This window comes from Molossus molossus, unplaced genomic scaffold (genome assembly GCF_014108415.1).
Source record: "Molossus molossus isolate mMolMol1 unplaced genomic scaffold, mMolMol1.p scaffold_m16_p_14, whole genome shotgun sequence".
NCBI lineage: Eukaryota > Metazoa > Chordata > Mammalia > Chiroptera > Molossidae > Molossus > Molossus molossus.
The window spans coordinates 66,068,604-66,082,149 of NW_023425349.1; the positions used below are offsets into that span (position 1 = coordinate 66,068,604).

Below are 13,546 nucleotides of genomic sequence, written 5' to 3' on the forward strand. Positions count from 1 at the left end.
TCTCAAAGAACTAACCACAGTATAGTTAACTGGCTGGCAATGGTTAATTTTCTGTTTCATGATTTCTCAGGTATGATTCCCTACTGTCAAAACTAAGAAAAAGGAAACTATTGATATGCTCCCCAAACAGTAGACCCTTAAATCTTTTCAAGGGAAAGACTATGAGTATATAAATTTTCAAAAAAGATATATGGATTTTGCAGTATTCTAATGGAAAAAAATGTTAAAGCTGAATTTTTTTCAAAGCATGCTAAAGGTCTTTTTACACAAATATTCTATGCTTTCCAAGAGACCATCACCGTTAGCAATTTAAGTTTGTATAAGGCTAATGAAAAATGTAGAACACTACATTTTCTTATTTTAATGTTATTTCCTAACATTAGCTACAGAAACAGTTCTTTCCATCCAAATTATAGTTGGCCAATTAAAATTTAATTTCAATTTGGGTGACTGGTTATAGGTACACAAAAGTTATTTTACTTTTACTAGTAATTTCCTATAGATAAATTTTCAGGAGTAGTTGGCCTATATTTATTATATATAAACTTTCAATGTGTAATTTTAGATCTACTAGTAAGTAAATAAAAGTAAAAAGTATATATATTTTTTCAAAAGCACAATATTCCTCTTTATACTGTACATTATATATTATCTAATTATACTAGCATTTTAAAAATACACATTCTGGTATAACTGCACTAGAAAAGGTATTTGTAGAATTATTGCAAATTCTATATCCTGTTTGCTCATCAAAATCTTAGAGTAAAATAGGAATACATGCCCACTTAGTCAACGTTTTCTCCTCGGAGCAAATATACATTAACAACAATCAGTTATAACAGTACAGGGTAAAGAAATGAGAAAGTTAACATGGAAGAAAATTAAATCTTTCCTTTAAAATAAGGTAGGTAGTTGGTGCTTTATTTTAGTGAAAACATTAGAAAGCTACTTCTAAGAAAATGCTGCCCTTTTTCTGTTGTTCAATTCAATGCTGCATTTAAAAAAATCTTGCAGCATATATAAAAGGAAGTATTAACATATCTTAAACTGTATTTGAAGAAGAAAATTTACAAATAATATAAGATGTGAAACATTTTGTAAAACCTGAAGAATTAAATTCAGATTTGGTTAGTACTGCTTAAGAGTGAAAAATTTAAATAAACATCTGAAAAGTCCCATAAATTAAAATTTGTAATATTGTCAGTACTAAAAGAAATTATGTACAATTATTTCATCCTAATCACTGCGTTTTGAGTTTAATAACAAAAGCACTTTAAGAAACCCCTGTGGAAAGCTAATTTGAAAGTAAACATGCCTTAAAACTTAAACACAGATCTCGTATCAGTCCCACAACAGGATCAAGATCACTATTAAAATAAAGCCTGGGGCACATTATGATGCCTAAGATTGGTGGGTGGATTTTAATTGACTTGAAGACTGTCATCGTTCTATTATCAGAAAACCTGTAGCGCATTTCCAGCATGGGGGACCCATCTGTGCCCACCGTCCATCTGTTTAGACATGATTGGCAAAGTGGTAGGGAACTCGCAGTGGTTGCCTCTGCCTGAAAGGAATAAACCACAGGATCTTCCAACGAGTGCCAAAAACTTCTGAGAAGGTCTGCTGCCATGGCTTTCGGGGCCTCGATCTACAGAAGACAGCATTATTAGTGAAAGACAGCACTCCCATGGTGCACTTCAGTCAGCTAAAACAATACAGGTTGGCTGGGGATCCATTACTGGACTCTGATGAATTGTGTCCCAGCATCACAAACACAGCTTTTCTTTCATTATGGCATGCAGCTGAGTTTTAACTCTGGCTAGCAGATATTGTATTTGCGTCGTCAATCAACCTAGGGTAACTTTTGAAGCAGAGGAGAATTCCAGGATTAACAGAATGTGTGTCAACACCACAGAAGCAAATCTCTTTTGATGTACTTTCAGGACAAATCATTTAACTTACTTTAGTGAGCCAAGGAACAAGAATGATCAGTACTTATTCTGTATGAAAACTAGCATGGCTAGAAGACCCCTATTGTAAGACTGTGGTTATGCCTGTCTAGCTCAGGCCTCAGGCAAGGTAGAGAAAGCCATCATTCTATTATCTTCCCACTACTACATGCACGCATTTTTCAAATGTGGCCAGTGGATTCCATTTTTAATAAGAGCACTACAGACTTCACTTTTATACTTACATTTCTTCACAACAGTTTGACATCTTTTCAATAGATGTTGTATCCTATTAAAAATTAAAAAAAAAAAACTCAGATGTAACAAAGCTTTCAAGACTTTATTCTATATTAATCTTATAATGTTTTAAAATCATATCCAGAACATATTCTGACAATTTAAACAGTTTATATATGGGTAATAAGATCTCCAAATTATCTATAGACATTGCTGAAATTCCTTTGGAAAAAACAGAATCAACATTACATTGTACTCCCACCTTACAAATATTACTCAATTACAAAACCTCACAAAAGTTTTCAGTATACTTGCTTCCTCGACAATTCTTTTAAAAGTCCAGTACTTATTTTCAATTTAACTGTCAGTGACTATGCATGAAAAATATATACCAAAAATGACAAATGAAAGACCCTAATGAACAGACAACTGCCAAGGGCCCAGGAGTGCTGCTGGTCTGGGTTTCCAGGAGCAAGTGGATTCACAGGCACTGCGCACCCACCGCGACGCCCAGTGCCCCAAACAGGGCGCCTTGGAGTTTTCTATTAAAAAAACAAGGATTTCCTTGTTTCAACAGAAAAATCAGTCTCTTCATAATAATACAATTTCTTATTATGTGTTTTCTATACAGCTCTAACAAATATGTAAGAAAAACAAGTCAACAAACAAAAAGTAGTTTCTAGACATGCTGGCTTAATTCATATTAACAGAAGATCTACCACTAGATTGAGAAAGTGTGATGATAAATAATATCTAAATAATCAAAACAAATGACATAATCGTAGTGTAGATAGTTACATTTTAAGTATAATTTAAAGTAGTATAAGAGAAAGTATCTTCTTTTAAATATACCAAAAAGTTACACAAGTTTTTTTCTTCCTCTCCTTTACCAGCTTGCTCGTGTATAGCAGGTGAACTGTACTATTATTAAGCAGTATTACTCATGCAAATATTTGTGGTTTCCACTGCAACCCCAAGAACTTTTTTGGTTGTAAAACTTTCCTCCAATGAAACTAATAAAAAGCACCTTCACTTTATTTTATTTATTTATTTATTTATTTATTTATTTATTTATTTATTATCCTTACTCGAGGACATTTTTCCATTTTTTGTTCAGATAGAGTGGGAGGGAGAGAGAGAGAAACATCGATGTGAAAGGGTCACATCGAGTGGTTGCCACCCGCATGACCCAACCAGGGCCGGGGACAAACTGCAACCCAGGTACGTACCCTTAGCGGGAACCGAACCCGGGTCTCTCTGGACCACAGGCCAATGCTCTAACTGCTGAGCCAAACCGGCCAGGGCAGCACCTTCACTTTAAAAGACTTGTTATAGAAGTTACATGAATAGCTACAATATTAATTTCTTATATATGAACAGCAGAATAACTACAGTTAGCCCACATACAGAAAAGTAAATCTTGTTTTTAGATGTTTCAGTAACTAATAACAGAATTTTATTTCCAGATTACCTAGGAATTTGGGACAAGATTGTAGATTAGCTATATATTCTATATTAATTAGTTTTCCTATTGTGCTTTGAAATTCATAGTATCCAATGACAATTCTATTTATAATTAACCTTTCTTGGTTCTGACGCATAATTTCCTCAAAATAATGTTTTACTTTGTGAAACACAGTCTGCAAATACATGACAACATTGATTGGGTGTCAGGAAAGCCGAGCCTCTGGTTTCACATCTCTATAGAGTGACTGAAGTAATGTTAATGGTGTCTTAGAACTGATGGGTGACAGGCTGTTCTAAAACAATTGAGATGGTGCAAAAATACAAACAGATAAGACAGAAGTCAAGTGCTATTAGTTAAGGTATATATAAATAGCCTAAAATTGCAGTTGTGGAAAATACTTAAAAAACCGGAAAGTATTTCAAGATAAAACAACAATTACAAGGTCACCCTACTATAACTAGCTAATATTATGGGAAATTTTTACTATGCAGAAATTTACAACTTGATTATAACTTATTTGTGGCTATAAAAGAATCAACTTTAAAGACTTCGGATTTAGACTTCATATGGGAAAAGCTTTTATTTTCAAGTGCTTGTGACATCTTTCTAGAACCTGGTTCAAGAAAAAGTAGACTACTGCCTATTAAGTCATCATAAACAGTTGGTTATTCAATCAGAGGATATAATGTTTAGTGTGACTTTATGAACACAATTTGTGAGTGTAGCCATAAAGGCTATTTTTTTCTCTAGGAACAGCAAATGCTTATCTCTCTGAAACCCAGCTATCCTGAATCCTGTTATAATATAAGGAAACAGTACAATCGGTATATTAACAACTAAACATGTCACAAAATTATTGCACTGGCATTTACACGATGTACTCAGAGCAACACAAGTTATACTGTCACATTCGCAAGCACAGTGGGAACAGCAAACTAGAAGGGGCAGAAGTTACTACTGGCTAGAACACTGAAAACCATAAGTTATTTTCAAGTGCCAAATTAGATTTAATATATCTTTTTCTATTTATAATGCAGGGAAATGTGGAATATTTTAGAAAAAAGGGACAAAAAAAACTAATTAGAATATATTTTGGTGAACATAATTTCACTCAATAGAAATGACTCAATACCTTTGGTGGCCATCAGAAAATGAAAAATAAGATAATTGCACCCTGGCCGGTTTTCCTCAGCAGTTAGAGCATCGGCCTGCGGTCCAGAGAGACCCAGGTTCGGTTCCCGCTACGGGAGCATACCTCGGTTGCAGTTTATCCTGGCCCCGGTTGGTCGCGTGGGTGGCAGCCACTCGATGTGTCCCTTTCACGTCGATGTTTCTCTCTCTCCCTTCCACTCTATCTGAACAAAAAATGGAAAAATGTCCTCGAGTGAGGATAAAAAAATAAAAAAAAAAGATAATTGCTATCTTTAAGGAATATATAAGTTATTCTTAGAAATATAGAAAATTCAGCTACCCAGAAAAATTCATTCTTCCAGGAATAATATGAAACAGGTTTTTATTTTGTTATGTATACTCGGAATATCTTATTTCCAGAGAAATATTTATGTCTTGATTATGGTCTAATGATCAAAATAGCTAATACCTTCTTCAGTCTGCATAATTAACAGATGTATGAGAATGTTTTCCTATTTTAAAAACTGAAAGTTTGCCCTGGCCGGTTTGGCTCAGTGGTTAGAGCGTCAGCCTGCGGTCTGGAGAGACCCGGGTTCGGTTCCCGCTAAGGGCATGTACCTCGGTTGCAGTTTGTCCCCGGCCCTGGTTGGTCGTGCGGGTGGCAGCCACTCGATGTGTCCCTTTCACATCGATGTTTCTCTCTCTCTCTCTCTCCCTCCTGCTCTATCTGAACAAAGAATGAAAAAGTGTCCTCGGGTGAGGATAAAATAAAATAAAAAAATAAATAAATAAAAACTGAAAGTTTATTTTCTAAAAAACTAGAAAAAGCAAGACTTACAGAAATATAGGCCTTACCTATTTTATCAACCAATACTTTATAATTCTCCTGATGGCGGCTCTTACCCTAAGAAATGATCTTTCAGGTTCAGCCTAAAAATATGATTATATTTATTTTTTTAAAAAGCTGTATGCTAACTAATAAGATTATATCTAACGTGGAGAGAAAAAAAGTTCCTAGCAGAAAAGAAGAGGGAGGTATTCATTGTGTACTAGAAAAATTGGCAGTGGGGAGTTAACGGGCAAGAGGAAGAATTTATCACCAGACATTTCCTGGTTGACAGACCTGAGAATTTGGTCCTCTGGGACAGATAACTTTGATGATACAATCCATCCAACTAACTTACCCTGCTTTGAGTTCATTCTCACCAACCAACACTTTGCCATATATGTTGTTATAGGAAAGAAAGAATGTAAAGAGTCCTTTGACACACCAGACAATCAGACATAAGGGAATACACAGTCAATCTGGTTTATATGACTATGACTATCACATTTGAGTGGGAAGTAAGAATCACTGCTTCACAGCCTCATGAACTGTGGAAACATTTTCAATCAGCAATAATCGCACCTCAGATAAACCTTATTGGCTACCATACTGCCACTGTGCAAAGCTTAGAAACATTTTCAAAATGGATTTTCTAGACCTGCCAAACTGAAGACCTGAGGAAAATAAGAACATTCTATCAGAGAGACTCCATGAAGACAATCCAATCTAACCTCAATGATCGCCTACACCTTTGTTCTTATATAGGTCTTGTCAATGCTTTTAACTGTGTTGCACATACCTAATTCAATGGCCCTGTTGATCTAATCTGGGCTTTAAAAAACGATTCAAAAAAGTTTTTCAGAACTAGAGATTACATACCTGTTTTATTTATTACTAATTTCTACTAATTGTAAGATAGACCATTGTTTAACTTTCTAGCACCTCTGATCAACATACGGACAGTAAGAAGCTCATTTAACTGTGTATCTTCCATAGCACCCGGCAGTACATACTGTTCAAAGTGAGTACTCAATATCTGTTTGCAGCACTAAACTAACTGAAACAGCATGATTCCTTAATTTATATCTGCGGTTCAAAGAGAAAAAGTTTCCTGTTAATATCAGCTCTCTCTCCTCCTCTGAAGTCAAACTCACTATACCCCCCATTTGAAATAAATGATTCTTTAAGTATCCATCTCCACAGAGGACCAGCTATAGCTTTTATTAAAAATATGAAATTCACAAAAGGATTTAATCACTCTTGAAAGCAAAGTGAGAGGACAGGAAATCTATATAGTCACTGAAAATCTTTTTTCAAATAATTCCCATTCTTCTTTTCATCAAGCCATTTTGGGGCTATATAAAACCTTAGGGAAGTTGCTAAAACTCTGAGTCTCAAATTTCAAATAATAATACTTACCTCATAAGTTTTTTGCAGGAAAAAAAGGAGTTAATATTTTAGAGCCCTTAATAATTCCTCAATAAATGGTAGTCTCATTCTTATCCATACTGCCTACTAAACACTTTCTGAAAAGGCTTGGCGATATAATATCTCAATTACATCAGAATACTACATTTAAAAATTATGTTTAAATAAAAGAGCGGCTTTTATAATAAAAGTTAAAATGATCAGGACTCTGGGAGACAGATAAAACCCAGTGTCCACAAGGGACTTATAATCTAGTTGAGAAACCAAGTACTAAGTACATAAACCAAGATTCATTTACTCATTTATCATCTATCAAAAATTTACTAAGTACCTATTACGACACAGTCCTTAGCATCAAGGAGTTTACGGTCTAGTAAAAGCAATCAAGTTTACAAGAAATAATTATATAGGAATATAGAGGATGCCAGAGAGGATAATTACACATAGTAATATGTTGTATAAATAAGGCTTACACTAAATATTGAAAACAGCTGAAAAAGTGTGTTTACAATCAACAGTTAAGACATTTAGCTCTGTGTGATACAGAGAACAGTACTTATTGACTTTCCTTACCTCAATTTAAATATAGTATTATAGTGGTTTTCAACCTTCCTAATGCTGCGACCCTTTATACAGTTCCTCATGTTGTGGTGACCCCCAATCATAAAATTATTTTCATTGCTACTTCATAACTGTTATGTCTTAGGCGACTCCTGTGAAAGGGTCGTTTGACCCCCAAAGGAGTCGCGACCCATAGGTTGAGAACCGCTGATTTAAAACATCAACTCCATTTCAAAAAGTTAAATAGCTCAACCACTGGCACTTGTTTCCTCAAAAAATTAAAAACTGAACGACCATTTGACCCAGTGATCCCACTTCTAGGAATATATCCTAAGACACCTGAAACACCAATCAGAAAGAACATATGTACTCCTATATTCATAGCAGCACTGTCTACAATTGCTAAGATCTGGATACAGCCCAGTGTCCATCAACAGATGAGTGGATACAAAAGCTGTGGTACATATACACAGTGGAACACTATGCAGCTGTAAGAAAGAGAGATCTCATCCTTTGAGACAACTTGGAGGGACCTGGACAGTATTATGCTAAGTGAAATAAGCCAAATAGACAAATACCACATGATCTCACTTATCTGTGGAATATAATGAACAAAATAAGCTGATGAACAAAACAGACCTAGATACATAGAAAGGAGTATGGTTCAGACCGACAAACCTCAGAAGAGGGCGGGGCGGAGGGGATGGATGAGATAAACCAAAGAACTTATATGCAGGTATGTGTAACCAATGGACATAGACAATGATGCTGGGGTGGGGTTTGGGGGGGGGGGGGATTGGGAGAAGGGTGTCTAGAGGGGAAAAAAGAGAAATATCTGTAACAAAAATAAATCAATAAAAATTGCAAAAAAAAAAAAGGTTAACTACTCTTAGATTTTTAATGCAAAATTATACTTTCAGTAAGATTTTTGGTTATCAGTAGCAGTAAAGTGAGCAAATGCACCCCTTTGGCTAGGATATGGGGAGTAACTAATATATTGATGAAATGTGACAGAGAGAAGCATATGAATCATTGTGGAAAAAGATCTACAAGTTAAACATGAGTCACTGTTTTCTCCAATCCTATGTTTTAAAGTAAGATTAAAAATTGATGTGGGAAAAATTGCAAATAAAAGAAAAACTCGTAAATGTTTAGCTTCCTAACCAAGTAAAAAAAGCATCTATTTAATCACTCAAGGAACCAGTAATGCTTTAAAAAAAATTAAAATGCACCATTACACAAATAGATTTCAATTGTTTTCCATTTGTGCAATGCTAGTTTGGAGTTGAGTAACCCAAACATAATTTGCACAGAGATTATATTGAATGCTGCTAACTCACTACACTGATTCAGTGGGACACTTGACAAAATTTAAATATAAGGATTAATAATCTCAGGACTACATTTCTGATATATATTAAAAGGCAGGTAAATTTACTACTGTCTCAGAATGAGAATATTATTTAATAGATAATCTCATTAAACTAATATAAAGTTTTGAACATAGATACGTTTCATTGCACAACATAATCAAATTAAAATTAAGTTACCCCTGGATTTATAATTCTTTCTGTATTTATTTAGGTAACCATAAATCAGTATTGTGTGTGGGGGGGGGGAGGGGGGTGCAATTTCCCCTTTTAATTGTTAAAGTTTTTCTTTAAGCTACCTTTAGTAATTCAAGTAGAGTCCAACAACAGAACCTGTGAGACCAAATGCAAATGCTCAATTTTTTCTTGGAGAATTTAAAGCCTTTTACAAAACTGCAAGTAAATACATCTTCCCCACCCTACCCTGAACCTCACCATAACTGAGAATAACAGTAAGCTCTAGAGACACCACCAAAAGCTTAAGCTATTACATTAACTCCACGGTGCCCACAAAACAAAAATGCTTGTATACAGAATTCAGAGAGCTGTCAGAGCAGCGTCACAGTAACAATAGCTCACTGTCAGAAGCTCGCCAGAAGGCGCTGTACCAGCTGCTACAGCACTTTTTGATTAGCTCTCTCCAAGCCCAGTGACCGAAAACATGACTGACACAATCACCCAGCACTATCCGCACTGGTGGTTGCAGGATGGACATTATTCTTGGCTGTGTGGGAACTACTGCTCAATAAGAAATTCTGACATCAATTACATGAAAAACAACATCACTATCATTTCATTCAAAAACAGAAAAAAAAAAAGGTTAAACAGTCTAAGTAAGAAATAATTAGAATAATCTATTCCCTAAATAATGAATGTTTTGGAGTTGATTGCTTTGAAAATACTTTAACCTCAATATTAAGTAAAAATATATAAACACATATATTTCTATTTAAATCCTGTACAAAAATGAAATGTAAAAATAATCAAAGGTAATCCTTTAAAATTGGGCTTAAGGTCAGTCTAGTCCACAGAAACATCTGGTTGTGCTGACTTTTAACCTTGGAAATGGGATTAGAAATCTACTATTTTTAAATTTAAGTAATTTCTAATTATTTTATCTGAGACAGATAATCTGCTCTCGCTAGGTCTAAAACTACACTGGATTACCATCACTGATTGTGCTGTTACTTTGCACTGTCAACGAGAAGATCGCACTTCTCTTACCCAGAAGAGAAAGATTTCTTTATTTCAAGTAAGAACAAATAATGGAAAAAAATTTGTTGAAAATTGATATTTCTTTCCTCAAAACTTCAATTTAAACCTTAAAGAAGTTAGCATTTGTTGTTTGTATGTTGTCTAATAGGCCTACATTCAAACTATGCCATTACATAGTTTATATAATGAAATTCTACTCTTACCAGTGTTTTCCCAAAATGCCTCTTGGTCTTTGGGGTATAGGAGTAGGGGAAGGAGAGAGACTTCATTGGAAAGATTAAATACACTGTATTTTCCTTCATCCCCCCCTTTTTTTTCTTATGCTACCTAACAAATTCATCACTTCTTTCACACTGTAAAGAGAGATGGGCAGATTCAGATTATGACAAAAACATGTCCAGGTTTAAAATTTCCTGTAGGTAGTCTTAATTTTTTCATAAAATGAAACAGCAAGCACGTTTTATAAAGAAAGTAAGCAAAATCTATGTTTTTTACTATAATTAAAATATGAAGTAGTTTTATATAAATGCTAATAATTCACTATATTTAAAATTAAATACTAAATGCATAACAACTTTAAATAACTAAATCTTAAAGAACCTTAAATCATTGTGTAGGGAAATATTTTCTAGAAACCTTTAAAAATATATTTTTTAATCCAAAAAGAGTGATTGATGTTTGAAGTTCACTATGAAAGCCCAGGTAAATGGAACTGAAATTTACTGTAATTTTTCAGAAAATCTGGATTCAATAGGACGTACACTGACTACAGATTGGACTAACAAAAAATTCATATTTTTTGTTTTTCTCTCTGTTAATACTTGCATTCTTTTATTTAATGTTTTACAAGTGTATAATTTTTACAGATGCCAGACCTCTCTAGTACAAAGTATTCTGAGAGAATATATATATACAGAGAGAGAGAAAACTTTTGGAGAGAGCATTATCTAACAAATGTGATTTCCACTCAGTTTTAGAAATAGCACAAGATTAGAAGCAATCTCTCTATCTTAAGTATGAAATGTTCATTATTACAGCAAAAAAGGACATTGTGCAATTTGAAAATTGATATTAACATAATTGGTAGTATGAAACAGAGTCAGAACAGAACCTGATATTATACAGCAGTCCCCCCTTATTGCACTGTATACCTTCCAAGACCCCCAATGGAAGACTCTAACTTTGTATAGTACCAAACCATATATACATACATATATACACTACATTTTTTCTTATATATACAAACACTTTACAGCTACTTTTTGGCATATCTGAATTGGCAGCATTACTACTCTTGCATTTTGGGAATACTATTAAGTAAAATAAGGGTTATTTGAACCCTATGATACCATGACAGTCAATGTGATAACTAAAAAAACAGCTTCTAAATAACCAACAGTGGGTAATGGATACACTGGACAAATAGGATTCATGTCCCAAATGAGAAAGAGCAGAGGAGAAGGGTTTGAGATTTCATGATATGCAGAATTTAAAACTTAAGAATTGTTTATTTCTAAAAATGTCCACTTAATACAGTATTTTCAGACCATGGTTGACCATGGGTAGCTGAAACCACAGAAAGCAAAAGCTCAGCTATGGAGGGTCTACTGTAAATCCTTTAAAAACAACAAATACGATAAATGAAATGTTATGTCCACTCAGAAGCAAATGCTAAAATTTTAGAGTAGAAATCCTTGAAAGATCTTGAGGCCCTGCTACCGAGCCCCACTCTCTGAAGCTAGGGCTGTTAGGTGAGAGGACACTGTCGCCCTCAGCTATACCACCTGACGCCCTCACAAGCAACTCGCACTCTTAGCAGCAAAGCTCCCAAATGTCATTTCCAGTCATTAATCAGAAGAAAATGGGGAACCATGAGAAATCCCATTCTAGGGGACATAAACATACCAAAGATTTTGGTAAATTCAAAAGTGGAAATTAAAAAACCACAAGCATAATCTGGCAATTTTTATATGACTTACAAGCAGACTGTAAGTACAGAAAAACCTCAATAAAACAACTAATTCGGGCAAGGGGGTGTCTACTGAAGCTGAAAGTCCATTATATAATAAAGTACGTTTTCCAAATTTGTATGCAAAAAAATTGACAAATTAGCTAGTTTACCTGTTTGTACTTATGTAAACATTTTGTGTAATTAAAATTAAGTATGTATGAAAACTTTAATTTCACAGAAAAGTTTTCTATATGCATTACAGTACTTTTAAATTTACACTGAATAGGTCTAGTAAATGAGTACATTTATCACTCACGATGAGTAAACAAATGCACGTGGCTGGGGGCGTGGCTTAGTGCATGGGGGAACATTGGCAGCTGAGTTAAAACTGCTGCGAAGTCATGCCATGGGAGAACAGAATTACAGTGAAGTTTGGTGTGATCACGTCCTAATCATTCCCTAAACACTGTTTAAGAGCAGCGACTCTTGGATTTAAATATGTAGACTATAGTTGTCGATATGTAATATTTATTTATGTCAGCAAAATTACTACATTGTTTTCCCCAACATATGGTCTATTCACTAAAATTTGTTAAAAATAACAGTGAATTAATAATAATAAAAATAACCTGTTAATTTAATTATAAGCATATCTTGGTTAAAAGCATTTTAAAAGGTTTTAATTTTCACATATGATGTATGGACTGGAAATTTTGTCTGTTAAATCAAGGTCTGCAAAACCGAGGGTTTACTGTAATTGTGAATTACTTTATAACTGAATCACTACTTTATAATCGCTTTATATTGAATCACCTAACCTTTGTTAGTGCCTTTCTTATTATAACGATCCTAGTGTGTGTGAAGTCAAAACCTCATGATGGTTTAGTTTTTTATTTCCTTTAGGACTAATGATGTTGAGCATCTTTTCATGAATTTATTGTCTATTTGTATAAATTCTTTGAAGAAATTCAAATTTAGATCCTTATCCCATGTTTTAATTAGAATGTCTTTTTATTATTGAGTTTTAAGAGTTCTTTATATATTCTAGATACAAGTCCATTATCAGATATATGACTTGCAGATATTTTCTCCCATTCTGTGAACTGTCTTTTAACTTTCTTGATAGTGTCCCTGGATTCACAAAAGTTTATAGTTTTGATTAAGTCCAATTCATCAATTTTTTTTCTTTGGTCATTTGCACTTTTGGTGTCATATTAATGCCTAACACAAGATGTATTACTATGTTTTCCAAGAGTTTTATAATTTTAGATCTTACATTTAGGTCTGTGATCCATTTTTAATTCATGTATGTACATGGTGTGAAGTATGGGTCTGATTTCATTTCTTCACATGTGGGTATCTATTTGTTCCAGCAGCATTTCTTTGCAAAGACTTTTCCTTCCCCCATTA

General features: G+C 34.1%; 1 protein-coding gene and 1 non-coding gene across 2 annotated transcripts in view; both read right to left on the reverse strand.

The window, feature by feature from the left end:
- Positions 1 to 1,182: 1,182 nt before the first annotated feature.
- The window catches only part of ZDHHC21 (zinc finger DHHC-type palmitoyltransferase 21), a 95,514-nt gene continuing 83,150 nt past the window's right edge, over positions 1,183 to 13,546 (reverse strand). The window contains exons 8-9 of the mRNA XM_036261375.1: positions 2,195 to 2,238; positions 1,183 to 1,648 (exon numbers count right to left, since the gene is read on the reverse strand). Of these exons, the coding sequence (XP_036117268.1) occupies positions 1,516 to 1,648; positions 2,195 to 2,238 (177 nt within the window). The 3' untranslated portion in view covers positions 1,183 to 1,515. The remainder of the gene's footprint in view (positions 1,649 to 2,194; positions 2,239 to 13,546) is intronic.
- LOC118630398 lies at positions 6,097 to 6,238 on the reverse strand. The gene has a single exon (XR_004959622.1). It is a non-coding gene; the product is annotated as a U4 spliceosomal RNA (small nuclear RNA).